This window comes from Eriocheir sinensis, chromosome 5, assembly GCF_024679095.1.
Source record: "Eriocheir sinensis breed Jianghai 21 chromosome 5, ASM2467909v1, whole genome shotgun sequence".
Lineage (NCBI taxonomy): Eukaryota > Metazoa > Arthropoda > Malacostraca > Decapoda > Varunidae > Eriocheir > Eriocheir sinensis.
Window position 1 is genome coordinate 27,255,921 of NC_066513.1, and position 27,987 is coordinate 27,283,907.

Sequence of the window (27,987 nt, forward strand, 5' to 3'; positions counted from 1 at the left end):
GTAGCTTTGATATCATTTATTATTAATAGAATGAAACCTTACACTTCTATGCATAAAAATGGTTAAGTAGATATGCTATGAACCGATGATTCCAGCGACACAGGCTTCCCCGCTACGCTTCCTTCGCTCCTGGTCCGCCAAAGTCCGGCCAGGAAGAAGGATAAAGTCACCAGGGTCCAGTGGGTTTAGTTATCTCGCAAAATAACAACAATCGGGCTTATACATCTGGTGTGTCCTCGGTTAATACACCTGACTCGCATACCTGGCCCGTGTTCCCCTCTCTGCCAGGCCGCTATATAGTCACCTGTGCACCTGTTGTTGTATTTGTTGTATTTTTGGCTAATACTGTATGACTGACTGGTGCAGGCTTCGGGGTGTAACATACGAACACACAAACATCGTATATGGGAGTTGTATGCATATCGTCACCTTCGTAAACTGTCTAAGTAATTTTTTCGGTGATTTTCTTGACTTGTTTTTAGTGAATTTGAGTTTTTATCACATTTTTGGCAGATTTTGTTATGTATATTTGGTATAATTGGCATATTTTGGTACTTCGGCAGCACATTTTTTGGTATATTTCTTTTTTTTGTTTTGTTATTCTAGAGTGTGAGTGTTTAAAATTAGCCTTAACAGTTTTGCCTGAATTATAAACCAAAATATAAAAAAATGAGACTATTTCAATTTCCCGAAGAGTAGAAGAAAACAATGACTAAGGCGGTTCGTTTATGGAGGTGACGATATATATAGATTTTGATCATGTATAGTGCTATGTTCTTTTGTTATGATTCCGTACTTCATTTCTTCTTTGCATACGATCTCGATAAAGGCTGTAGCGAGGGGGGGACGCGCGGGCCAGTGGTATATTATAGGCTTATACGGCGTATCTCACACACACACACACTTGGTGAGGTGCAACCCTTCACAATCATCAAGTTATAGATTTTGATTTACCCTTCGTGACTGTGTTAGTACGTACATTCTTAACAAGGTGCAACAGAGTGCTCGGCTCCACAGATGTGATTCAGCTTGTATACAGACCACGATTTTTACAATTTTGAAATACTCTGGTTATGCGTTATGCAGCAACAGACGTGTAAACAGCAGAGGCAGAATGTGGCGTTCCCTGTTGAAGTGAGATAAGGGACATGAAGGTCGATCTTGATATATCACTTGCTTCGCATCGACCAACTTTTCAGGCGTTCTGAGGCAACTTTTCAAACTAAAATTCAGACGTTTTGGCATTATGGTCAATTTTTTTTCACACCTATGCCTCGAAAAAGTGCATAAACACCCGACTTCAATGGCAACTTTCTCGTTTGCTTGTGTCGCTTGCCTCACTTCAGCAGGGAGCGACACAAATATGTATTTCATTACCGCGTGAGTAAGGGGCGGGGAGCCAGCATCACGGGGCGGGGCGGAGGCCGGGACGGGAAAGTATATGTTAGTTATGTACATAAGATTCTTTACTCTTTAGCTTCGTCCCGGCGCTGAGGCCCCGCCGGCGACCTGACCCCCCGCCTAACACCAGGATATGTGTAGACAGGTCAAGTTGGTGAATAATTTTTTTCCCTTTTTTAATCCCCCACACAAACTGCTTCACAAAAATAGTTATAGGCTGTCACACTTTGATTATTTTAAGTTTTCTGACTGATTTCAGTTTGATTGTTCACACCCTATTATAATTTCCCTTCTCTCTCGCTCGCTCTCGCTCTCTCTCTCTCTTAGGAAACTACACGCAAGCGCTGTCCCTTCGTTTTGTACATGGGCGTTAAAACCGAATGAATGACGACATTGAAACCTGATGAAAAAATAGTAAAAAATAATCCTTGGGTGTGGCGCTGGGTGGCCGGGGACCGAGGCGTGGGAGGCTGTGACGCGGCCTGTCTGTCGTCCTGCTGACCTGCGTGACCCTTCCAGACACAAATACCTGTCTGCTGACCTGCCTGCCAACGTTATAGTTCCGTACACAAATACACCTACCTGCTGGCCTGCCTACCTGTATACCTGCCCTGCTCGCCTTTCTGACTCAATCACTCCTGAAGACACAGCAAACATTACCTGTATACTGTTCACCTGTGTCCCTCGTTCTAACACATTCATCACTATACCTGTCCTGCTGTCTTGCCTCCTTGCGTCTCTCGTCTAACACAACTATCACTACCTGTCCTACCAAGTCTACCTGTTCATCTACGTCCCTCGTCTAGCACAATCGTCACCACCTGTCTGCTTGCCTTCCCATCTACATCTTTCGGCCAGACAGCGTGCGGGACCCTCTTCACGACACACCTCTTCACTTCTTGGCCTCCAGGGAACTTTGAGAAACGAGGATTTGACTTAGTCTATGCACTGTCTAGAGCCAATGTCTGAGATCGTTTTAAGAGGCAACGATGCTGGACGAGGCTCGCGAGTCTCCCTGAGCCCCGCGGCTGTTGTGTTGGCGCTCTCTTCGTCCCCTCGAGCAAGACACATCAGGTGGTTGCTGTCTGGCGCGCACTTTTGAACGCGATCAGAATCTTGGCCTAAGTACTTCATCATCATTCGCGGCAGAGATTTTGGAATGTCTCGAAAGTAATAATAATAATAATAGCCTTTTGTTTGCCTTAGTTAAGTTAGTATTGCTTTCTACTTAATTTGTATCATGGGAACGAACTATATCTGGCTGCCGGCTATCTTTTTTTTTGTGAAGGTAGCATCTCAAGGGCAAAAACAACAAAATAAAAACAATACCCAAACATTCACCAGTAATTCCAGGCTGTCTCGCCCACATCAAGCCACATAATTCCTTCTAAAAAAGGCACTGATTTGATTCTGAGATAAAAGTTTAATGATTTTAGATTTCCATTCAACTTTCTGGCACCACTAGGATCATTACGAACGATCCCCGTCACCTTCACGCAGTGTAACCCGAGTGATACCGCCTCGCCCAGAGCTCCGTGCCAAGATCTGTAAACGGTCATAGCGCCTACCAGAACGAGCATGTCAAGAGCCTCACACACCGGGGCAGAACACGCATAACAACGCCCCTTTAAACCTACCTACACCAGCCAATGTTTTTACGAAGGCAGGGCTCGTAACTTGGGAAGCCGTCCTGCACACCACGACCTGCTGAGTCTAATTTTGCCAGAAACCGATGCCATGTTGTCTCATTACCATGTATGAATTTAACGCACTAACTACCAAGATCAGGTTATTGAAAGTCCCACCCCTCCAAGCCCTGCTACTCGTGGCGGCGCCCGGCGCGGAGTGGCGCGGGGGGCCGCCACCCCCGGCCTGCGTCACTCTCCCGGGAACTTGACGGGCCGGCCACCCGCGGCACGCGCACACCTTCAGCATTATTTTGATCCTGTGATATCACTGCTTGAAAGCCACCTCGGGGTTGTGCAGTCCGTGACAATTAGTCGCTAATGAGCCTGCACGCATATACATACATTATAAATAATTTATAACATGGTAGCAAAATCTACATATTCTGGGTACATTTTATAATATACTTTTTTTTACCTAAGCAGGATGAGTGGCGCACTCCCAGGATGGGCCAGTGTGCATTGACTCCTGAGCTTATAAACGTGGTTAGGTTACCGAGATCAATCATCTCAAAACTTATAAAATTTAGCCTGTTTTGTAACACTGATTCTGGATACACATGTAAATCAATATAGCAAATATTTATGCTGCAGCTTAATAGTACTAAACACCATTATTATGCATAAAAAATAACAATAGAAAATCAACAATCTACAGTAATAGTGACAGCTTAGGATAGCTAACCTTGCTTCTCAGGGAGGATTTACATAACAGTGCTCTCTGGCAACCCAACGTCCCAGCCTCATGTGGCGACATCTGTGTTTGGTCCCGTGAGTTCCAACATGCAGGGGAGGGCGCACCTCCGCTCCGCCTGCCTCGCTCACTGCACCCCCAGGAAGCGTATACTTTTGAAGCTGTGAAGGTGGTCTGGCTGTGGATGCTCAATTTCCGTCGCAGGCGTCCACAGAGGCAGTAGAAGAATGACCTAATTGCTTGATTTACATACTGATAAAACCATTTTTTGTTTGTCACAAAATATAATATTCACCTGAAAGTAGATAATCACAGGAACAAGTTTTGGTTAGTGTTGCACAACGTGGGGTGAGACTTGCGGCAGGGGTGGCGGCGGGGGGCAGGGAGGGGGCGGCGGCAGGGGGCAGTGGCTCCAGGCGCCCCCCGCGGCTCCCGACACTTGCGACAAGCCAGGAGGGTCAGGTCACCCTCGCTGCGCGTGCTCCTGGAGGGGTCGTCGGCCAATCAGCAGCGGACAACGGCACCTTGAGAACGGCCATGTTACCACTCGCGTCGGAGCGGCTGCGGGAGGGAGGGCGCGGGGCGCGAGGCCTCCGCCGTGTGGGGCGCCGCCGACGGCTGGCTTTTGCTAACGAAGGAAACCTTTGACCTGCGTCTGAAGGGCCAAACACGTCCCGGGCGTCACGTCTGGCAGCAACAAAGGGAGTCCTCGGCAGACAGACGTAGCGATATTCTTATTCCTATCTTTGACAAGCATAAAAAGAAGCTACTGAAGACAAACCGTACTATATAATATATAATTATCATATTATATGCATTAATTCATAAACTAAAGGCGAACATTCCCTTACATTTCAATTTTTGTGTCTGATGAGATTATCTAGTTGTTGTTAGTCGCTAAACGTACGAGTGATACGAGTGGTAATACGGCGGTCAAGCGGTCCTGCAGTGACGCACACACGCACGCACAGGCGCACGCACACACACACACACACACACACACACACACACACACACACACACACACACACACACACACACACGCGGGTGCAAGCCACGAGCCGTCCCTCCCCGAGGCGGGCGTCGCCGGCCCCGGCGGCTACACCATCTTGGAGTGCAGCCTACAGTTAGCGGGGGGTGGAGGCTGCCCGTACAATACCTGGATTTTGCCGCCCCCTGTGCGCTCGCCCAGTGCTGCCAGGGTGATATCTAGAGAAAAATCAAACCTCTACGTTATAAAGATCTATATATTAACAATGCATGGATGGGCTCAAGTGACGGTAGGGAGGCCGCCACAGAAGCCTGAGAGTACCGCCACTTGCCGCGCCCCTCTGTACACGTGACCTACAGTATGTACTATGCAGTCATATGATGACCAGGCTAGGCATGTCCTCTATACTATGTTCAGTAACTGAAACCTAGTGTCTATAAGAGACTAACAGGAAAATGGTAATTGAGTGAAAATATAATTTTGCTACAGTGATGATAATTACAACAAGCAAGTAGTTACATGATGCGTTATAACAGTTGCATTCTCTACAAGCTTAAGAACTCAGCGCCAACCTTCAACACTCCTGGCGGCGCCGTCCCCGCCGCCGCCGCCGCCCCCGCCGGGAACACGGCTCCCGGGGGCGGCGGCGGGGCGGCGGGGCGGCGGGCGAGGGGCCGCGCCGGGCCTCCTGTCAGGGTACCAAGCACACTAACGCTCAACTCGTCAACTTCAGTAGTATATTATTAGGTGTGTATATATAAAACATGCATAAAAAGTCATCACTTACTTCTTATTTATTTAGCATAGAAATTTACTTTATATTATTTAAAGGATTATATTCGTTACGCCTGACGCGACAGTGTTGAGGGTGCGGGGCGGCCCGGACGCCGCCTCGTGCGCCGCCGCGGCCACGTCCACGGCGCCAGCGGGCACGGCGGCCCGCCGCCCGCCGCCTGCAGCGCCGCGCCGCCCCGGGACCTGCGTCGCCGCGAGCTGCTGGAGCTCAAGGCGGGTTTAGGAGACAGTTGTCATAGTTACGGGGTGTCTGATTATCCTCAATTTTAGTTAGTGTCACGCTACTTGTATAAACGGTACAAAATGGACGCCTTGGGGCCCCCGGCGGCGGAGCGCGGCGACAGGGGGCCGGGGCGGCGCGGCGCCTCGCTGCCAACCAAAGATACATTGCCCTCTGAGCTACTCAAAGTACCACATGTTTAACAGTCTTAGGCCTCTAAATATGATTATGGACTTTTATAATGCACATGTTGCTCATTAAAATACTTCACTTACTTATAAATCCATTAGTGGCTGTTGCTGGTAGTGTTAGGTCCTCTCTATATATCAAGAGACTGCGGGTGGAAACATCAGAGTACAGGACAGGTTAAAAGATGAAACTTCAAGTAGCCAACAAAAGGAGAACAGCAGCGGCCAACAACTGCCAGAGCTTGTGCTTAGCTGCCCGCGCCGCGCAGCCCCGCGCGGGGCCGCCGGCGGTACAGGAGGAAACAGTGGAGATATGAAGCGTTAAAATACTCGACTTCCGGTTTGGTCCTTTATGAGAGAGGAAACAAATGTGCTAAAATCGTGTCAACAAACATGCAGACAAACAGTGCGGTAAGAGTCTTGCATTCGAAGTATCATTGTCTTCTGAACACCAAAATAATGAAAATAATACATAATAGTTATACAAGTAACACACAAGGATCACAGTACAAGGTCTGTCACGGGCGTCCAGCTGGCGAGGGACGCCGCGGTAGTGTCTGGCTGCTCGGCCGTCGTCACACGCACCGTCACGCGTCACTAACCGGCTCAGTGTTCTTGTCTGGTCACACGAGCTAAGCGTCTTGTCTCTGCTCACGCCCGAGGCTACTGGGTCACCTCGGGCCTGCTGCGTCTGGTGGTGCTCCTGCCGCCGGGGCTACACGGTGCTGGGGGTGAGCTCCGGGGAGTCCCGCCCCTGAGAGCTGCTGTCCCCAGCGCCTGTGTCTGCGTTCTGTCCACTGTCTGGTCCACGGAGGCCCGCTATGGAGCCTGACGATGACCCCAGGAGAGGGCGAGTTGGGGAAGGGGGTGGAGATGGGGAGCGGTGGGGACGGGAGGTGGGCGGAGGCTGCTGGAGGGGGAGCTGGGAGGGGGCTGAGGTGGGCTGCGCCAGAGCCACCTGCGCCATGGTGGCAATAGGGAAGAGTGGCTGGAGGGGGGCGGTGGGGCCCCCGCCCACTCCCGACTGAGACAATAATGGGGCCTTGAGGGCCGTCTCTAAGCCTACGCCATTGGGATTCAAGGTAACAGATAGACCCATGCCCATGCCGACTGTAAGAGAGAGGGAGACAGATAGGTGTTAGCGCTACACACACAGCCGCCGCGCCGCTGCCATGCCCACCCACTACAGCTACACCAGCACCACAACACACTAACTTCCACCAAGAGAATACACAGTGTAGGTGTGAGTGTACTGCACCCACATGCCAACACTACACTAGAAGCAGCACTGCCCCGCCCAGAGCCCGGTGTACTGCGGCCGAGCGGCAGCGACGCCAAACGCCTGCGACAAGCGCACCACCACGCCCCGACGCGCGGCCCCCGACGCGACGCGCAGGTTCCCGCAAAGTAAAGCGCTGACGCCCCAGCACGCGCGGTGACGCAGGCACACTCAGAAGTACTCTAATTTGTGCATGTATACAGCCTGGCCACGCGTTCCCCGCCCTGACACACACGCCTGACACTCACCGCGCCTCGGTCGCCGCCAGAGGCCACCGCCGACCCTGCACTACAACACTAGGCTCGTAACAGTAAGGAGTAACCTGCGTTTTAGTGGCCGGAGCAAGTTTTGGTCTCGTCTTGGCCGGCGGTGATCGCGAAGGTCCCGCCATCACCAGCCTGAGCCTCGAGGACGATTTGTGCACATCGATACGAACAGAGGAAGGTCACTAAGCGTTGGACGAACCGAAGCTAAACAAAGGAACGTCAGCCTAAGATTATAGGTACGCTGCTGAACGCATTAACAACTAAACACGGGGTATCGAGGGTGGCTTCAAAGGATTATACATCACTTCGCTAAGCTCACTGCGTCTTCTCACTCACGCACGCAAATATAAATTAAAATAATCAGTCATTCCACGTCTAATTACTACACGGCGCCCATTGATGAAGATGGTAATGATCTAACTAATGACAGAGATACAGAGATAGAGAGAAATTAAAACTAATCTACATTCACATCGTACTCATTCGGTGTTTCTCTCTTGCTAAGCCTAAAAAGAAATCTACCCCATTCATAAACCTACAAAACAAAAGAAATATAACCTACCGTAACATTAACAAACTCAAAAACGAAAAAAAAAAAAATCCTAACTTTCTCACAAACACTACCAGAAAAAATAAATGCCCTGGAAAATGACCCCCCCCAAAAAAATTAAGTCGCTAAAAACAAAACTAACAACAATAACAATAAAAATAAACAAAATGATACTAAAAAAAAATCTAACTCTCACAAACACTACTAGCAAAAAATAAATGCCCTGAAAAATGTTACCAGCAAAAAATAAATGCCCTGAAAAATGTTACTAGCAAAAAATAAATGCCCTGAAAAATGTTACCAGCAAAAAATAAATGCCCTGAAAAATGTTACCAGCAAAAAATAAATGCCCTGAAAAATGTTACCAGCAAAAAATAAATGCCCTGAAAAATGTTACCAGCAAAAAATAAATGCCCTGAAAAATGTTACCAGCAAAAAATAAATGCCCTGAAAAATGTTACCAGCAAAAAATAAATGCCCTGAAAAATGTTACCAGCAAAAAATAAATGCCCTGAAAAATGTTACCAGCAAAAAATAAATGCCCTGAAAAATGTTACCAGCAAAAAATAAATGCCCTGAAAAATGTTACCAGCAAAAAATAAATGCCCTGAAAAATGTTACCAGCAAAAAAAAAATCAGTCGCTACAAAACATCCATTATTCTTTTTTTCTTCACTAGTCTACCGCGGGACGGGCGATAAGGTGTGTAGAATTGCGTTGAGGGAGACACACGGAAGGGCGACAACTCTAAATGATCTACGTAATAATTCGCTAACCACGGACGACTAGGTATGTATTCACTATTCGCTATCATCGTTACTATTGTTATTATTATCATTATGTTTCCGTTTATTATCTATTTATTATGTCTACGCGAACGTCTTCCTGTCCGTCTGTTTGTCTGTTTGGCTTCTGCTACGGATTCTTTCTCACGCCTACGAAACAGAGACGCTGCCCATTCTATGCTATCCTTTTAACACTGATGGGCATTTTAGGACTATACGCGGATTCAATAACTCTCTCTCTCTCTCTCTCTCTCTCTCTCTCTCTCTCTCTCTCTCTCTCTCTCTCTCTCTCTCTCTCTCTCTCGAAAAGGCCAACAGAGCACCATTTTCTCCTTCAATTCAACACAAAAACGAATATAATACCTCTCTCTCTCTCTCTCTCTCTCTCCGAAAGGCTAACAGAGCACCATTTTCTCTCACGATTCAGTCACAGAAAACGAATATAACGACTGTCACAAGCGCGAGAACCTGCCTGGTCACGCCGAGACGGACACGCCGCGGGGTTTCGAAGTGGGGGCGCCGAGGCTACGTATGGTGCAGTCCGCGTCCCTTCCGCCAGCCCGCAGTACACCACGACCAGAGTCAGTCAACAGAGGTGCAGTACTCCTACTTAGTACAGCTCTTGCCACACAGAGGACAGTTTTATACCAACACTAGGAACAGTATTTTGGTCTGACGAAGTAGTAGTAGTAGAAGTAATTGCATTCTCACGGGAAGACACAGTGTTCTACATATACTCACAGACGTCTCGACAGCACTCATGCAAAGGAATGGAAGGAGGCCCTCGCGGGGAGAGCGGTGTTCAGGGGGATGAATACAACAGCTCAACCAGCATGTTACTCATATGAATCAACGTTCACAAAGGGACCAAGAACAGGGGGACTCGACAATCACTTCATTTCCTCTCATATGACAACAGTTTGGGAAGGGACAACATGACGACGCAAGATTCATATGAATATAGCACTAACACGGGACCAAGTTGAGTGTGGGGGCTTGTAGGGGAAGTTTGAGGGGCAAGAGTGTGAGGGGAAACCTTGACCCAGAGGAAGGTAACTCTGGCGATCGTAGCAATACTCTCACGATGCCCACGGAACCTTAAGCTGAGAAAGAGGGAGAGGGCAGCACCTTCGTCTGTTAACGCGTCTAAAGCTTGCCAAAACACTGGATATTAAGGCTTTCAATGACTTAGATGAGGAGACGAGAGTGTGACTGACTATTTGAAAACGGGAGCTGGTTCATGAGAGCATCTTAGAATAGAGCAAACGAGCCTTGTTACCCTGTTTTTAAGGGGGAAGGAGGGCAAGGGGGACAGGGGACAGGAAATACAATATCTCTAAGAACAGTACCTCCATAGCGAAGGCCAAGGTCATAGTACTTCTTAGTTATGTACAGTATCGAATAGGGGACAGTACTTGCGAGAGGAAAGTATAGTACGGAAATGAAGACACTGCATTTTATAGATAGGAATAGTAGTAGTAGTAGTAGTAGTAGTAGTAGTAGTAGTAGTAGTAGTAGTAATATTAGCTGTTGTTGTTGTTGTTGCTGTTGTGGTAGTAGAATTAGTAGTAGTAATAGTATAGTAGTAGTTTGTTGTTGAGATCCTTGGTCGCAGTGGTGGAAATAGTAGTAGTAGTTGTAGTTGTAGTAATAGTAGTAGTAGTGGTAGTAGTAGTAGAAATATTAGTTTGTTGTCGAAATTCTTGGTGGGAGAGGTGGAAGTTGTAGTAGTAGAAGTAGTAGCAGTTTGTTGTTGAAATTCTTGTTGTTAGTGGTAGAAGTAGTGGCAGAAGTGGTGCCAGAAGTAGTAGTAGTAGTAGTAGTAACAGTAGTAGTGGTAGCGGAAGTATCAGTTTCTATTAGTGGTTGTTGGCGGGTGGCAGGTTCACAGGGGGTGGTGGAGAGTTGTTCACTAAGGTAGGTCTTCCAGGCTCTCGCAGGCCGCCGCCGGGACGCGGGCGGCGCCGCTGATGAGCCGTGGAAGGATCTCCACAAGGGAATCTTACATGAAGCAACTCTAAAGTCTGAGAGGGGAGTGATATGGGAAGTCTTGTGGAGTCAACATTACAACACCGTACGTAGGCTACAAAACAACCATTTACTTTCCCTTGTGAAGCCCCGACGCATGCCAGAGTTTGGTCATGGTGGGTGGTGGACGCGGCACCTCTAGAACCCAGTTATTTTGTTTGAGGGCCTGTCACTACCTTTAGATGTACCATTAGTCGTGGAATTAGGGGCATCGTTGCCTGAAAAAAGTAATATTAGTGAATGTCAGTAACAATGGGAGAAAACGGCTGCCTCACCTGGAGTCCACCGGCAGGGAGGCAAGAGAGACAGATCCAGCGGGGCACACACACAAACACACACAGTAACAGGGAAAAAAACACTTTGAGGGAAAAATACCGAGATCTCTCTCTTGACCCTCCGCTTGGTGAGGCCGCAGCGTGAGGCAGCCGAGAGATGTTGGTGAGTTGTCAAGACACCCAAGAAGACATGTGCAGGAAACAGTCCTATATGACAAGTTGTGATCTCTTAAATATTTTCTTTGTGAGAGAAGCGAGTGGATAAGACTTGTGAGAGAGAGGCTCAAGAAACTCCGCCCTGACTCCTCCTCCCAAGCTGAGACCAATGACCTTAGACTTTAGAGGGAAACTGATCTATAGTCGATACGAGACGAGAGGTAAAAGAAGGATCAGAATTTCCGTAATAGTAACATCCAGGTGAGACTTAATTAGAATCACACCTGCCTTGGAACACCTTGGGAGCAGGAGTCACGTCGGAGGCACAGTTAGCTTTAAAGATTGCAAAGGGTTTTAGCAAAGACTGAGGCTGTTGCTATCAGTATCAAGGACTTCTCTTGACTCAACAGAATTCAATGAGGAGATAAACTATGTAAAAAAAAAAAAACAATACTAGGTCACAATCACTTTGCTGTCCTGATGAAAGTTTAAAATGGTGACAACTCGAAGCTCTGTAGCTAGTGAAGCACGTTAATAGTACAGGTAAGATAATCACCGGTAGCACAAGAGGATGAGGATGTGGATGTGAACCAAAGATGAACAGGTGAGCTACAGTAGTCTGGCGGGGAGAGGAAGGGGCAGGGGGGGCGGGGGGCGAGGAGGGGAGGACACTCTCTGAGAACTGGCTGGTGTCTGGGTCATCCACAAACACGTATATCACCTTCTAGGAATTAAGTTAATCGTTTCACAGCTCTGAGAAATGAGGAGAAACATGCAAACTGAGGAGGAACATTACTGAAACATGACACACGGACACTGTTGGCTACAGCTACGTCCAGCCAGCGGAGACACTGTCGCTGCTACCTCACAGTCCAGCAGGCACTAACTATGTGTACTGGAGACTGGCCACGCGGGCCACAGAGGGGAGCCACAGAGACACGTGGATAAACTAGACTCCTGGGCGAGCCATGAAGCACTGAAGAGCAAAGGTCCACTTTAGATACTCTATACTGTGTTGAGATAAGCGTATGTTATTATGGAAGAGAAGAGGGCACATGCCCATTCAAGTAATGCACAATCTTCTGCACTGATGCAGGAGGAAGCAAGAGGAAACACCAAATCAAGATAAAGTAAAACACATGGAATACCAAATTTAGGCAGCATGGTTCTGAGGCAGTAAAAAGCTATTGTATACACGTAAAGGAGCAGATCAGATCAACAGTCATTAGAAAAAAGGAGGAGAACACTTGAAAGATTGGTAACATGACTAACAAGTGACGTGGATATGATCATGACAAAGGAATAACAAGACAGACAGAGGCCTAGGAGCGTGGCCCCAGGTTACCGGGGCACCATGGACAGGGAGAGGAGAGGGTTGTTCTGAGACTGGTCAATACCACACGAGGCGACCACCAGCTGCAAGGACCGGGAGCCTTTGGAGGGTGACAGAACTTCTGAAAACTGGGATTGGGATCCGGAATAATCCTGCGCCTTGGCGTTGGCGAGCACATCCTCCGCAAGTGCATAGCCCCGGCCGGCTGGGTAGCTCTCGCCGGCACTGGAGAGGCCGTGGGAGGACTGGGAGGCGCGAGCCGAGGCCTGCTGGCTCCCACGCAAGGGGGACGACTGAGACTCCTTCCGAGACTCCCTCCGCGACTCCTTCCGCGACTCCCGCCGGCTGACGCCTTGAGAGGAGGCTTGCTGGCTGCCTTTGGGGATGACATTCCAACTGTAATTGTTGGGGAGTGTGTTGGTGGGCACCGAGAGGGTGTTGTGGGAGTAAGTGTTGGAGCGAGAGGTGGGGTCCAGCACGTAAGTATTGGAGAGGGAGCTTGTGGGGCTGCCCACTGTAGGGGTGGGTGGAGGAGGTGGGCAGGTCCCCCCGCCCATTTGCAGGAGGTGGTTCTTAAGACCCAACATGGGGATGGCCTCATCACCGTTGCCTACCAAACAAATGAACATCGTGAGATCCCTGAGCCTGACCTGACCTGCGCTAAGTAACCAGCTAGAACCTCACCTCAGGGGCGCCTCGGCCTCACCTTTGCCGCCACGCACCTGCCGCGGCCACACCTTGCTGGCCGCCTCTACTCTACCTGGTGACTCTACTCGGGGCTTACAGTGAGGGACAAACTCCTAGGAGCCACAGCACAGTACACTACATAAGGAAACCCAACACAAGCCTAGATAGAAGGGAAGCACGCACGGGGAAGCACATTACGTCTTGTCCTTCATCAGAGAATTATAGAAAGTAAAACTGACTTCATTATCCCCCAGATCTATCCAGTTATTGTTTTTCCTTTTGCTCAAACGAAAGAAATAATGTTCTTCCCCTTGCTCTCAGATATACATTAGATTATCTTAAAGGTTTCACTTCTCTCTCTCTCTCTCTCTCTCTCTCTCTCTCTCTCTCTCTCTCTCTCTCTCTCTCTCTCTCTCTCTCTCTCTCTCTCTCTCTCTCTCTCTCTCTCTCTCTCATACACCCCTTCCTACACACACATACCCTCCCCTCCACACATACAACCATACCCATATCCACTTCCCCCCCCCCCAACACACACACATACCCACCCATACCCACCCACCCACACCCACACACATACACCCATACCCAGACCCACACACACAATAAGACCCATACCCTCCAAACACACACGTCCACATCCCACCCCATCACACACATACCCAGACACACATCCACATACCCACACCCACACAATCGCCTGCAGCAAGCCACGGGTCACATCAGGTGGAGAGAGACAGGATCAATAGCTCTTTACTGCCTCCGCGGGACACACTATCGCTCAGAAGGGTAAAAATCTGCACAGCGAATGCCTTACTTGTGGTCTCTATCCGTCTCCTTTTCAGTGGGCTCGGCGCCTCCTCATTCAGAAGAGTAGCGAAGAGCGTGATAGTCAGTGTCACGATAGCTGGCGGGGACAAGCCTTCAGGGAGGGACTCGCGGACTTGGCATCATTGCTTGGGTGATGGTACTGCGCAGCGCTCATTTTCCCGCAGGTTAAATCTAGTAAACAACCGGCCATTGAGCGGCGCGATCATCACCCGAGCGAAGATGTCAAGTCCAGGAGTCCCTACCTGAAGGATTACCCCCGCCAGGTCTCGTGCCCCCGACTTTAGTAGTGAAAACAGATTGCCGAGGTCTTTTTGGCGTTGGTTCCCGTGGGTTGTTTCCTCCCCTACGCGCTGCCACACCGTCCCAACACCTGTCCTTTCCTCTTATAGCTATAGGTAACATATGAGCAGAAAAGACTGGCGTTAGCACTGTGCGGGGGAGCGCGCTGCCACACCGTCCCAATACCTGTCCTTTCCTCTTATAGCTATAGGTAACATATGAGAGGAAGAGATTGGCGTTAGTGCTGTGTGGGGGAGCGCGCTGCCACACCGTCCCATATAGCTATAAGTAACATATGAGAGGAAGAGATTGGCGTTAGTACTGTGTGGGGGAGCGCGCTGCCACACCGTCCCAACATCTGTCCTTTCCTCTTATAGCTATAGGTAACATATGAGAGGAAGAGATTGGCGTTAGTACTGTGCGGGGGAGCGGAGACGAGGAAAAGGACCCAGCGGATGTCAACACCAAGACGATCTCCCAATCTGCTTTCCCTATAGTAGTACACACACATAAGCATCAGGTTTAGCTCATTATTACTATTATTATTATCATTATTAGTGGTGTTATTTTTTTGGATTATATTTTATTAGGCTGTGGCTTTTTTTTTTTAGTAGTTTTAGGTCAAGCGTGTTTAAGTACAGACTACTAATAATACTTTGGTGGTGGGGGGAGGATAACAAGCTTACTACTTTGTTATAACTACTGGTATACTCGACTTTTGCAGCACACGCATACAGACGCACTCACACACACACACACACTCACACGCAGCAAAGCACTTAACTAGACTGGAAGAAGCGCTTAAATAGTGAAACCTGCAAAATTTATCCTCTCTTGCCTTCCTAAGTACTTATGTCTCCTATTTCCTACGTCCTATCATACCTTACTAGCCTCTATTCTACCTCTATACGCTCTCTAACCTCAATCTCTGCCTCTACTCCTGCCTGTAACTTCGATTTCAGTCTCTAATCTACCTCTAAACGTTCTCTAACCTTCTATTCTACCTCTAACCTCAATTTCTTTTACCGACTCGTTTACTCCAGCCCTTGACTAACCTCCCAGACCATCTACCTCACTACACCAGCCAAAACAAAGGAAATGGAAGAGGCTACGTGAGTCTACCTAGAGGAACCTCATCGAAGCAGAATAAGTCTCATCATTAGAGCTGAACGGAAAGGGACATTAGAACAAGGTTATTATTATTATTATTATTATTAGTGTCATGATTATTAGTAGGAGTAGTAGTAGCATCATTAGCATCATCAAGGAACCTTCTTTTTTTTGTCTGTTAAGAGTAATGATAGTGGTAATAGTAGTAATGTTAAGGTGGATCTGAGTGGAGTTAAGGACATATTCAAAGGACAAATCAATGTTTTTTCTTCCCTTCACTAAAATCTGCACCTGAGTCGGCCGTGTCTGCCTGTCTAACTCGCTCCAAGTCGTTTTTATCCGATTATTTATTGATATTTAGTAACGTATATAGGTGAGACGGAGGAGAACCCGACTAATCCTCTCTGTGGTCTTAGAAAATCATCGTAGCGGGAGTCTGAAGTGTTTGACTCAGGGCCATAGTCTCACAATTTCGGCGCACAAACTCACATATTTGACATGGCTTTCACAGGAGTTTAAGGCATTTCCAGGGATAGTTGTATGACCCTGGTGGTAGTCGGACCTTTCTTCTGTACCGTGAACCTAAGAAAACTCATGATAACACGAACTCACATATTTCCCAAGGCTTTCATAGGAGTTTAAGGCATTTCCAGGGATAGTTGTATGACCCTGGTGGTAGTCTGACCTTTCTTCTGTACCGTGAACCTAAGGAAACTCATAAGAACCCGAACTCACATATTTCCCAAGGCTTTCATAGGAGTTTAAGGCATTTCAAGGGGTAGTTTTATGACCCTGGTGGTAGTTTGACCTTTCTTCTGTACCGTGAACCTAAGAAAACTCATGAAAACCCGAACTCACATATTTCCCAAGGCTTTCATAGGCGTTTAAGGCATTTCCATTGGTAGTTTTATGACCCTGGTGGTTGTCCGACCTTTCTTCTGTATACCGTGAACCTAAGGAAACTCATGATAACACGAACTCACATATTTCCCAAGGCTTTCATAGGAGTTTAAGGCATTCCCAGGGGTAGTTTTATGACCCTGGTGGTAGTTTGACCTTTCTTCTGTACCGTGAACCTAAGAAAACTCATGATAACCCGAACTCACATATTCCCCAAGGCTTTCATAGGAGTTTAAGGCATTTCCATTGGTAGTTTTATGACCCTGGTGGTTGTCCGACCTTTCTTCCGTATACCGTGAACCTAAGGAAGCTCTCATGAGAACTCGAACTCGTATTTCCCAAGGCTTTCATAGGGGTTTAAGGCATTTCCATTGGTAGTTGTATGACCCTGGTGGTAGTTTGACCTTTCTTCTGTACCGTGAACCTAAGAAAACTCATGAAAACCCGAACTCACATATTTCCCAAGGCTTTCATAGGCGTTTAAGGCATTTCCATTGGTAGTTTTATGACCCTGGTGGTTGTCCGACCTTTCTTCTGTATACCGTGAACCTAAGGAAGCTCTCATGAGAACTCGAACTCGTATTTCCCAAGGCTTTCATAGGGGTTTAAGGCATTTCCATTGGTAGTTGTATGACCCTGGTGGTAGTCCGACCTTTCTTCTGTACCATGAACGTAAGGAAATTCTAATGAGAACTCGAACTCGTATTTCCCAAGGCTTTCAAGGGAGTTTAAGGCATTTCCAGGGGTAGGTTTATGACCCTGGTGGCAGTCTGACCTTTCTTCTGTACCATGAACCTAAGAAAACACTCATGAGAACCCGATCGATCTCCTTTTTGGCCTTTGGAAATAATTGATGTGGGAGGCGGAAGCGTCTGAGAATACCAACCTCAAAGCAAACCAGTCCAGGCGCTACACGATGGGAAGTTGTTATCGAGTCGTAAATGTGTTATGAGCTAGACGTGAAGCAGGGAGGAGCGTGACCTGATGACCGTGACCCTCGTAAACAAACTACCCGAGTCCAGATCTCCGCCACAATCAATTTTTAAAGTGGAGCACCTTTTGGTAGAGTTGCCCTTGTCATTCCAGGGTGTAAACATGGAAACATGGAAACGCAGGCAACAGAAAGTCTATTGGCTCATTACGATGTTGCCCCCGCTCTGGTAATTCAATCTGCTCGACAGTCACTTGGTGCCCGCAGAGATGATGAAAGCACTTCGGTATTCAGTTCACTCCTGACGCAGCGAAATGACGGTCAATTCGATTTTTGAAGGAGTTGATGGCATTCGCATTTACAACTTCTGAGGGAAGATTGTTTCAGTGGCGGACGACTCGGTTTGAGAAGAGAAGTAAAGTTGGGAACATACACTTTAACTGAGAGTGGCGGCGATGCTCATCTCCGTCCTGTTGGTTGAGGAAGGTGAAAGAGAACCCTTAACCCGGCATAGGGCCAGCGTGACATCCGGGTTACCACAGTTTACCTTCCCCAGGTTTCCCCAGGTACCCATTTATCGACCAGCCAAAAAGGAAAGCTGAACGACTGGGTGGGCTGCACGCTGACTGCCCAGGCCGGGATTCGAACCCAGGCCCGCAAATTCGACGTCAGGAACGCTAACCACTGCACCGGGGAGGCTCTGTCGGGTGTTTTCTGGATATAAAACGACGATATTCATTCATGTTTCAGAATTCTTCATCACCCACGGAGGGACACGCACTGGTATAGAAGACATCCGGAGTGCTTCCAAAGGTTACTAGGTTTACAAGGTTACAAAGGTGGCCAAGTTACTGTTAAAGGGCGCTGAGAATTGTACAGCGGTGAATGAGACTCGGCCACTCTCAGACTTAAGGGCCACAAGACATCTGAGGGAGGCGATAGGGGAGGGGAAGAAAGGGAAAGGAGGGAGAGAGGAAGGGGAGGAGAAGAAAGGGGAGGGGAAGGGGAAGGAAGGGAGGGAAAAGGAGGGGAGGAATGGGGAAGAGGGGGAGGGGAAGTAATGGAGAGGAAGGGGAGGAGAAGAAAGAGGAGGGGAAGGGGAAGGAAGGGAGGGAAAAGGAGGGGAGGAATGGGGAAGAGGGGGAGGGGAAGGAATGGAGAGGAAGGGGAGGAGAGGAGGGAAGGGGAGGCGGGCAGTCAGTAAAGAAAAAAAAAAAGTTATGTGAAGCAGGAATCGCGGCGCGGCTCAGGTGCAGACGTTGAGGGACACTTGAGGGGGGTGTTCGCCAACTGGTACGCACCGATCCAATTCGTACGCACACTAGTGAAGACATCTACCCTGGGACTTTGAGGGAAGGCTAAAAAATAATACTTTAGGATCAGAATATGAACGTTTAATCAATGTATGAACTTTAAGAGTAGTTATTTCTTTACGCCTTAACTCAATGGGTCAGGGTAGATGTCTTCTTGAGCATAGTACAGATTGGAGCGGTGCGTACTATTTGGCGACCATTCCTTAGGCAGCATTGACGTATAAATGAATGTTTTTTTTACTGATACTAAAAAAGAGAAAAAAAATCTGTTACATCATCATTACCACTATTATTACCATCATTATTACCATAGTAGCAAAGTTTTAAACACACACCTTTAACAAAATTTTAACAAGTAGTATTTAGAGGAGCTGAGTAGGAACACGAGTTTATCTGCAATGAACATTATATTATGGATCTCTGTTGGTTGGTTGATGGAGAGGGAATAACTGTAGTAGATATATTAAAATTTTAGTGCAGATATGTTTATATAAATGTTTTCTTGTGCAGAGTAATGGAGGTGGCGAGTGGGGTGTGTCACACTTAAGAATGCCAGCTTGAGGGACTGAGGAGACACACTGAACACTAGACTATCGCGGAAAATCCATCATGAGCAAGATATCCGTGGGGGGAGTCCATCATTGGGGCAAAATGCACGACAATCCAGGACACATCATGACTTATTCCTTGAGAGGCGGTGGACACTATTGCACACCGGTTCTGCTATAATCTGAAGGTCCAGAAACACAGGTCACTCAGGATGCTAAAAACCTAGTAGTCATTTGGTTCACTAGACAGCCAGTTCTATTGAGAGTAGGAGGTGCAGGCGTATCATTCAAGGGGGTTACTAGCACGTTACTACAGGCTATCAAATCAGGTCTAGTCTACAGCCAAAATGAGAGTATCAAAAAGGAGGTGGCTAGGGCTACGTGAGGTCTATGCCTGATGACCGCAAACCAGATCACAACACAACGATCGTCGCCGTCGGGAACCCAGTGTGGCTTCGTCAGGCGTCGGGTTGGTTAGGTTAGGTTAGGTTAGTCAGTCTTGATGAAGAAGGAGGAACACTGATTTATCCTTTCGTTTGTTGGTTAGTTAGTTAGTTTCTCTGCACTTTAGGATTTTGATACTGAGAATATTTACGTGAAATGACTAAAACTGCAAGATAGATTTAGCTTCCAAACTTCTATTCAAAACCAAAACAAATACAGCTTTAGAATGGCCAAATTAGTAAGTCCAATTGAAGTTTACCTCTTAAAAATCAACCGTAGTCTTCTTATTACGACACTACCGGTTTGAAAGTAAAAAAGTGCAGAGATATATTCCATTACACCAGACAAGCTCAGCACACACTATAGCCAGATCAGCACGACGCTTCCTGACCGGTGCTGAGCGAGCCTGGCCACAAACAACAACAACAGTAACAGAACTTCCAGTCAGAAAGGGCGAGCCACGAGGCGTTACTGAAGTCCGAATTACCACATCTTTAGTTTACATAGTTTAACATCGCTTGGCTTTAGGATCTTTTATCTCTTTTAACACTTAAGGTCCTTTATCTAGTCTGGGTTAGCATGCATAACACCTCAGTGGGGCTTTTTATACAGGGGTGAGGTTCAAGTCGTGAGTGCAATGTCAACTCTCGTGCGGCGAAGTCCTTAAGGTGGTCAGTGGTGCTTCGGTGGGGTCGGTGGTCACATGCGGCATGCTGGCGAGGTGAGGGGCGGTGAGGCAGCCAGCAGATGAAAGCGAAGCGAGCAGGCAAGGCAAGGCAGGGAGTTAGAGAGGGACAGGAGGAGAAGGGCCAGAAGAAGTGATGAGGTACACACCGGCTGAAGAAGATCGTCGGGGAAGCAACATAAAGAGGATGCATGGAGGAGGAGGAGGACGAGGAGGAGGAGGAGGAGGAGGAGACAGTGTGGCAAGCAAGAGTCTGTTTGTTAGTTAGTGTTTGTTGTGGTTGTTTTGGTTGGGTCTGGTTCCAAGGGGTTGTTTGGTAGTGTTTGTGGTGGCGTCTGGTTTGGTTAGGTTTGTAGAAGACAGTGTGGCAAGCAAGAGTCTGTTAGTTAGTGTTTGTTGTGGTTCTTTGGGTTGGTCTGGGTGTCAAGGGGTTGTTTGGTAGTGTTTGTGGTGGCGTCTGGTTTGGTTAGGTTTGTAGAAGACAGTGTGGCAAGCAAGAGATTAGTTTAGTGTTTGTTATGGCGTTGAGGTTGTTTGATAGGGTTGGGCTTGACGAGGTAGTGTGGAAAACAGTATGTAGTTAGTGTGTCTGTTATACCTTGAGGTTCGTCTGTTTGGTTCGGTCTGTTTGGGTTTGACATAGAGGAGGAGGAGGACAGTATGACAAGCAAGAGTAGTTCGTGTTTGTTTTGTGTTCGGTCTGGTTTGGTCTGTAGGTGTAGTGACGCGTGTGTTGCTTGTGTTGCTTCTCTCTCTAACGTGTGTTGTTACTGAGGTCGTTAGTGGAAGGTGTTAAAAGGACTTACTGACTTACTTTCGTTTCTGTTGGAGGAAAGGATAAAAGGGGGATGTGATATGTGTGTCTCCCCTGCAAAAAGTGTGTGTATCCCTTCCTTTTCTCTACGGCAATGGGAGCAGCTCAAGGGCAAAACAAAAACAGAAAACAAAAAAGGCCTCACTAAGAGCTGCTCCAGACACTTTACGTGTATGCTACGTGTGTTAGTTTGGTTTCGCTTCTGGCAAGACTGTTTTTTTTATTCACGGCTGAACTTCACGTAAATAGGAGAGTGTACGGCCTGTTTGTTATCAGTATTAGTTAAAGAAAGGAGAATAAGCTGTGAACTATATATGTAAAAACTGACACTGGGACAATATTGAATAATTCCAAGAGTATTTAATGTCAATACTGCATTCAGAAACGTTACATGAAGCTACTTTAAAATTAAATACTTTACTTTTCTGAATGAACATTTACTTAAAGCATAAAAATATCTAAGTAAACATTAAAACTTCAGTGAGTGCAGCAATAGGATTAAAGACGCACTGTAAAAAAGACTAAGGCCCTTTAAATCACATCATTACAAGTACGTTAAACAGAAATCTTGCAGCCTTGAAGGACAGGGAGCACGACTGGAAACCTAAGCACGCGGTGGCCGAGGTGTTAGTCTGTGTGTGGCGGTGTGAGACAGGAAGCGTCAAGGTGTGAGTGGCGGAGGAGAGATGAGTGGCTGTAATGGTGGACATGAGTGTGGCGCTACGAGATGACCTGATGAGAATGTGAACGTGGGATTGCATCAACTCACCCATTTTTGGTCCGGGGCCGCGGTTCATGGCGTTGGGACCACCACCGCGCTTGGGGGGCGGCGCCACCAGCCCCGCCCTCACGTGCTCCACGGGCAGGACTCGCCGCCTCTTCTTGGGCAGCTTGGCGCGGGCCTGGGTGTGGCTGTAGTACATGGCGAAGTTGGACACGATGACGGGCACGGGCAGCGCGATGGTCAGCACGCCGGCCAGGGCACAGAGGGCACCCACGAACATGCCCACGTAGGTCTTGGGGGCCATGTCGCCATAGCCCACCGTAGTCATGGTGACCAGCGCCCACCACAGGCCCAGCGGGATGCTGTTGAAGTCGTTGTGAGGGTTGGCTTGTATCCTCTCGGCGTAGTAGACGAGGGAGGCAAAGATCACAATTCCCAGCACCAGGAAGAACACAAGTAAGGTTAACTCTTTCGCTGATGCTCGGAAAGTCTGTATCAGGATTTTGAGTCCCGAGGAGTGGCGCGTCAACTTGAATAACCTCATGATTCGGATGATGCTAAAGAACTCGAGGATGTCCGCGTTCTCCAAATGGGAGGCGAACTTCTGGAGCAAGATGTCCACGTAGAAGCTTAGGGTGGCAATGAAGTCAATCATATTCACTGAGGCCTTAAGAAACATGAACTTATTGGGGGAGGCGATTAACCTAATTAGTATCTCGAAGGTGAACCAAGTGTTACACACGCACTCGATGTAGAAGAACGCCTCGTGAGCGTTGGTCGCCTTCTTGTCCAGCGTCCAGACCGTCGTGTTCTCGGCCGTGTGCACCGTCACGTTCTGTATCACCGGCACTCTCATGTCCGGGTGCGTCTTGAGGCAGAAGGAAAGAATGGACACACAGATGAAGAACACGGAGATTACGCCAATAACCTGAAGCAGAAGTCAACACGTTAGTGGCCGGCACGACGCGGCTCAGAGGAACACGTAAGACATGAAAGGTAAGGTTACATATTAATAGATGGTTATGAGACGTATTTATGGGTTATTGAACACGTGATATATCAAGGAACACTGTTTAAGTTAGTTTATGAGTTAATAAATGGTTATGAGAAGTATTTATGGGTTACTGAACACATTTTACGATACTCAGACAGGCTTATTAAAGGAAGGCGTAAGATATCAATGGACTGTATGTTTAAATGAGCCTGGAAATTAATAATTGTTGTGAAACGTAGTTATAAGTTATAGAATACATTTTAAGATGCCCAGACAGGTTTATTAAGAGAGAGTTTTAAGATTTATACACCACAATAAAAGACCAGCTGATTTTTAGTGATAATAGATAGTTTTACGAATTACATGTGTTATAAGTCATTGGTATTAACTGGAATATTACTTAGAGCAACGTCTGAATTACTGACTGAAAGAGAGGAAATATGGCGAAGCTCAGAACACCACAAGACCGAAGTGAAGATGAGATAAGTTTCCTGATTCTAGAGATTTATGGGAAAAAAGAACAATTGAGGAAGTTCAGTGATTTAACAGGAATACAAAAAAAAGATAAGTGACTGAACAAATACGTTTGAAAATATGGACAAACTGAGAGGACCTAGGTGATTCAACAGAAATAAAAGTAAAAAAGGCCAAATTTTTCAGCTGATACGTTAGAAAAGGTACAAGATAAAGATGAAACAAAAGTGTGGGGCGAGTGTGGACACAATGAAAAGAGTATGTATCATTATCACTGCCGGGTCATTCTAAGCCCCAAAGCAAAAGCGGGAATGACCAATAAAATGTGTTTGCTCTGAAAGGGAACACTTGTCATCAGCAGTAGAGTAATCCATGTAGACGAAGGAAGAAGGAGAGGAAAACGTAGATGGAGGAGACAAACAGACTCGGGTAGCTTAGAGAGCACAGACCTTAGAGAAACTTAGACAATGAGGAACTCAGAGAAAACAAAACTTAGAGAACGCAGAACTTAGAGACTTAAGAGAAAATTATAGAAGCCAAAACTTTGAGAAACTTACAGAACACAGAACTTAGAGAGAATTAGAATGCAGAACTTAGAGAAACTTACAGAACAGAACTTAGAGACATTTAATGAGCTTGCAGAAACTTGTGAAATTTAGACTGCGAACTGTTTCAAAAATTATATCCAAGGGGGGTATAACAGTGTACTCTTAGACTGTGGATAGCATAACCTTGATAACGGCTTACGTATGCGTCGACCTGAAGGAGGAGAAGGGAGTTATGGGGAGCGGGCATCGAACTCATACCATGCAAGTTTAGAGCTGTGCACCCTCCCCCCAGAACCCACTGAGCTAGGATCGAACTCACATCATGGAAGTCGAAAGTCGAGCCCCCAACCCACGGAACACACTGAGCTAGCATCGAACTCACAACACCTCGGACTCACAAAACCCCGGACTCACAACACCCCGAATTCCCAACACCCCGAACTCCCAGCACTTCGAACTCACAGCACCCCGAACTCACACCACCCCGAACTCACAACATATCGAACTCCAAACACCCCAAACTCACACCACCCCGAACTCACAACATATCGAACTCCAAACACCCCAAACTCACACCACCCCGAAACTCACACCACCCCGAACTCACAACACCTCGAACTCACACCACCCCGAACTCACAACACCTCGAACTCACACCACCCCGAACTCACAGCACCCCGAGCTCACACCATTGAAGTCTACAACCGAGCACCCTGACCCCAGAACCCACCTTGGCGGCCTGTGAGGAGTATGGCTCGTCGAAGAGGGACCATAGTTTCGGTTTGGTCTTCTGCCACCACGAGAGGTTACCGGAGAAGTAGTCGTCCTCGAAGCCGAACTTTCTGGCCAGCTCCTCCTCGCTGGGCTTGTCCGTGTCGAGGTCGAGGCGGTCCAGCACGGCCAGCGTCTCCTGCGTGTCTCGATGCTGTAAGGGAAGGGAAGGTCAGCATCTATTTAGTCCAGTTTACGACAGTTTTCTTCTAATGTTCTTCTTAATACATACTACAGGGGAAGGAATGATCAGCCGTCGTCATCATCATCATCATCAGGATGGTTTTATTTATCTAATGTTCCTCGATGTTGCAAGGATATGGATACGGAGGGTCAGACTTCATCATCATCAATATCATCATCGCCATCATCATTATCATCATCAACAACCATTTAGTCATTATGAGGTCACTGTTTATGATTTCTTCACCATTCATTCATTCATATATCAAACCTTTACTCTGAAGAACAAAAACAACGATGCAACAAACCTCCGCCCATAAACATATAGAGGGAACATTATTACATTCCGAAACTGTGACGGAATGGGAAAGGAAACGAAACTTGAAACGAGAGCAAGAAACTGACAGGCACACTCGACTCGGCGGAGCTGCTTCAAATATTTGCTCCAAGTTAGCGGAGACTCCAGCCAAAGGACTTCCCATCAGTGAATTGATTGAAACTTCTCCCGTGTGACAATACCTCAACAGACAGGCGAAGGAGGAGAAGGAGAAGGAGGAGGAGGAGGAGGAGGAGGAGGAGGAGGAGGAGGAGGAGGAGGAGGAGGAGGAGGAGGAGGACTTGGAGAAGGATGAAGGAGACAGGAAAGAGGACGAGGAGAAAGACGAGAGTGAGGATGACGAAGAGGAGGACGCGGAAGAGGAGGAGGAGGACGAGGAAGGTCAAGAAAAGAAGAAGGAGAATAAGTAGGGGAAGAAACAAAGGAATAAACAAAAGAAGAACGGTAAAGAAAGGAAGAAGAAAGGGAAAAGAGAAGGAGGAGAAGGAGAAGACATGGAAATCAAAGGAAAAAAGCCAAGTTACAAAGAAGAGCGAAGGGTAGGAAAGAAAGAAAGAGGGGAACAGGAAAGAAATGAGCGAAGGAAGGGGAAGGAGAGGAGGAGGAAGGAAAAACGTAATATTCAAAGGAAAGAAAAAAAAGTTACAAAGAAGAAACGAAGGGAAGGAAAGAAGGAGAGAAGAGTGGAGGAAAGAAATGAGCGAAGGAAGGGGAGGGAGAGGAGGACGAAGAAATGACATAGAGAGCAAGGGAAAGAAAGCCAAGGTCCACAATTCACTCACCGCCGTGTACGTCATCCAGCAGCACGGCTCGACCTGGTTGGAGTCGAGGCCCCAGTACTCCAGCTCCTCCTCGAAGAGCGGCCCGCACACATCGGTGGGGTAGTGGAGCTTCCCCGTGCGGTAGTAATTCAAAACCTGCCGAGAGAGGAAGGTGTTAGGGGCTTCAAAGGGGTTAATAACAAGAGAGAGAAGTTACGAGATGCAAAATCATGGAAAATAAGTAATGGTAGCAGTGGTAGTAATTTTCAAAACCTGCCGAAGGAGTTTGTGTTAGTGGCTACATAATGCATTAGAAAGTGAAGTTAAGAGAGTGGCGAAAAGCAATGGTGTTAGTGGCTACATAGGCATTAGTTTAAATCATCTAGTCCTTCCTAAATCATCGATATACCTGTTGTGCTCAAACATCACCTGACCTTTCGCTCTCTGACCTGTCCAAACCAGTGCTATACATGTACCCGAAGCTTACCTGTCCTTTCCTCTGTTCACTCTCTCTTACCTGTCAAAAGCAATTAACGATATACCAATACTAGAACCTCATCATACCTCTCATCTCACCTCTGTTCTCTCTCTCTTCTCTTACCTCTCAAACTACTCAAGGTTAAACAAGAAGCTCATCTGCCCTTTCCTCTGTTCACTCTCTCTTACTAACACTCTTACCCTAACCTCACTTCACCTCTGTCCGTTCTCTTTTACTAGTCAAGCTAAGCGATATAGCCTACCTGTGACATAACATCACCTCACTTCTCCCTTTCTCTTACCTCTCCCTTTATACCTGCACGAGAAGCTCACCTGCGCAAACACCCCTGGATGCCTGTCGAAGAAGTACTCGTTCAGGATGGGGTCGTAGTTCGCGAGGGCCTCCGTCAGTCGGGACAGGCGCGTCGCTGGGATCTTCTTCAGAGTCGCCTGCGGGAGGAGGAGGAAGAGGAGGAGGATGTGGTTAGTGAGGGTGATGGAGGTGGTGGTGGTGGTGGTGTGTGTATGAGTGTCTGGCTTTACGAAGTGGTGTTGGTGTTGATGGTGTTGATAGTGTTGGTGTTGGTGGTGGTGGTTGGGTTAGGTTACGTGTGATGTTATGGTTTACGAAGTGGTGACGATGAAACACACACACACACACACACACACACACACACACACACACACACACACACACACACACACACACACACAGCCTCTGATTCTAATGGACAAGTCACCTTTAAGAGAGCGGAAAGAAAAGAAAAAAAGAGAAAGAACGCCAACAACAAACTCACACACAAACAAACAAACAAACAAACGCAAAATATGAATATAAACTAAAACGCAGTAGCGAGTAAATTGTCCACAACAGAGCATCTCTCTCTCTCTCTCTCTCTCTCTCTCTCTCTCTCTCCCACGCCCACCCACCTTATAAGTCTCGTGCCGTATGCCGCCCACATTGAGCACCACCCTGTTCTCGGCGTCCATGGCTGGAGGGGAGGGCGGGCCGGGGTGGGGGGCGGGCGTGGCTGCGAGGGCGTCTTGGCGGTGGGCGGCGGCGACGTGGCAGGGGGGGGAGAGGGTCAGGTGGCGGCGACCTGGCTACTCCCCCACCGCCCTGTCTCCTCCTGCAACCAAGGACAGGTGGGGTGATTAGTGTCACGTAAGGTGGGATAAAGACAGGTGGAGGAATACGTTAACAGGTAAACAAGCAGGTAAGGAACAGGTAAACAGGTCAATAAAGAGGTAAGGACAGGTAAACAAAACAAAGAACAGTTATTTATTAACGTTTCTGCCTATGGCGCCGGTAGACTTTTTTGGTGGGGCCCGATTATCGTCCCCAGCCCGTTACGGCGCAGGCAAGTGTTTATAGAGGCGCCATCTTGCTTGGTTCATGCTGCCCCCCGGAGCTCATCTTTGATCATCTTGTTAGGGAGAGAATCTAGAGTCCGGGTTGAAGGGTGGTCTTCAGGACATCATGTGGGTAGTCTTGGGCCACTCGGCGGTGACTGAAAAATCCCAAGTGTGG

General features: G+C 47.6%; 1 protein-coding gene across 2 annotated transcripts; it reads right to left on the minus strand.

The window, feature by feature from the left end:
- LOC126986011 (potassium voltage-gated channel protein Shaw-like) lies at positions 1 to 27,613 on the minus strand. 2 transcript variants are annotated; one of them, XM_050841707.1, is made up of 6 exons: positions 27,387 to 27,612; positions 26,790 to 26,906; positions 26,001 to 26,135; positions 24,658 to 24,852; positions 21,957 to 22,839; positions 1 to 7,084 (listed from the first exon to the last, which is right to left on the minus strand). In XM_050841707.1, the coding sequence occupies exons 1-6, from the start codon at positions 27,444 to 27,446 to the stop codon at positions 6,690 to 6,692; spliced, it is 1,785 nt and encodes a 594-aa protein (XP_050697664.1). In that variant the 5' UTR covers positions 27,447 to 27,612; the 3' UTR covers positions 1 to 6,689. The 2 variants fall into 2 exon arrangements, with proteins under 2 accessions (XP_050697664.1, XP_050697657.1); XM_050841700.1 differs by lacking the exon at positions 1 to 7,084 and adding an exon at positions 11,108 to 13,255 and having other exon boundaries at positions 27,387 to 27,613.
- Between the last annotated feature and the right edge of the window lie 374 nt (positions 27,614 to 27,987).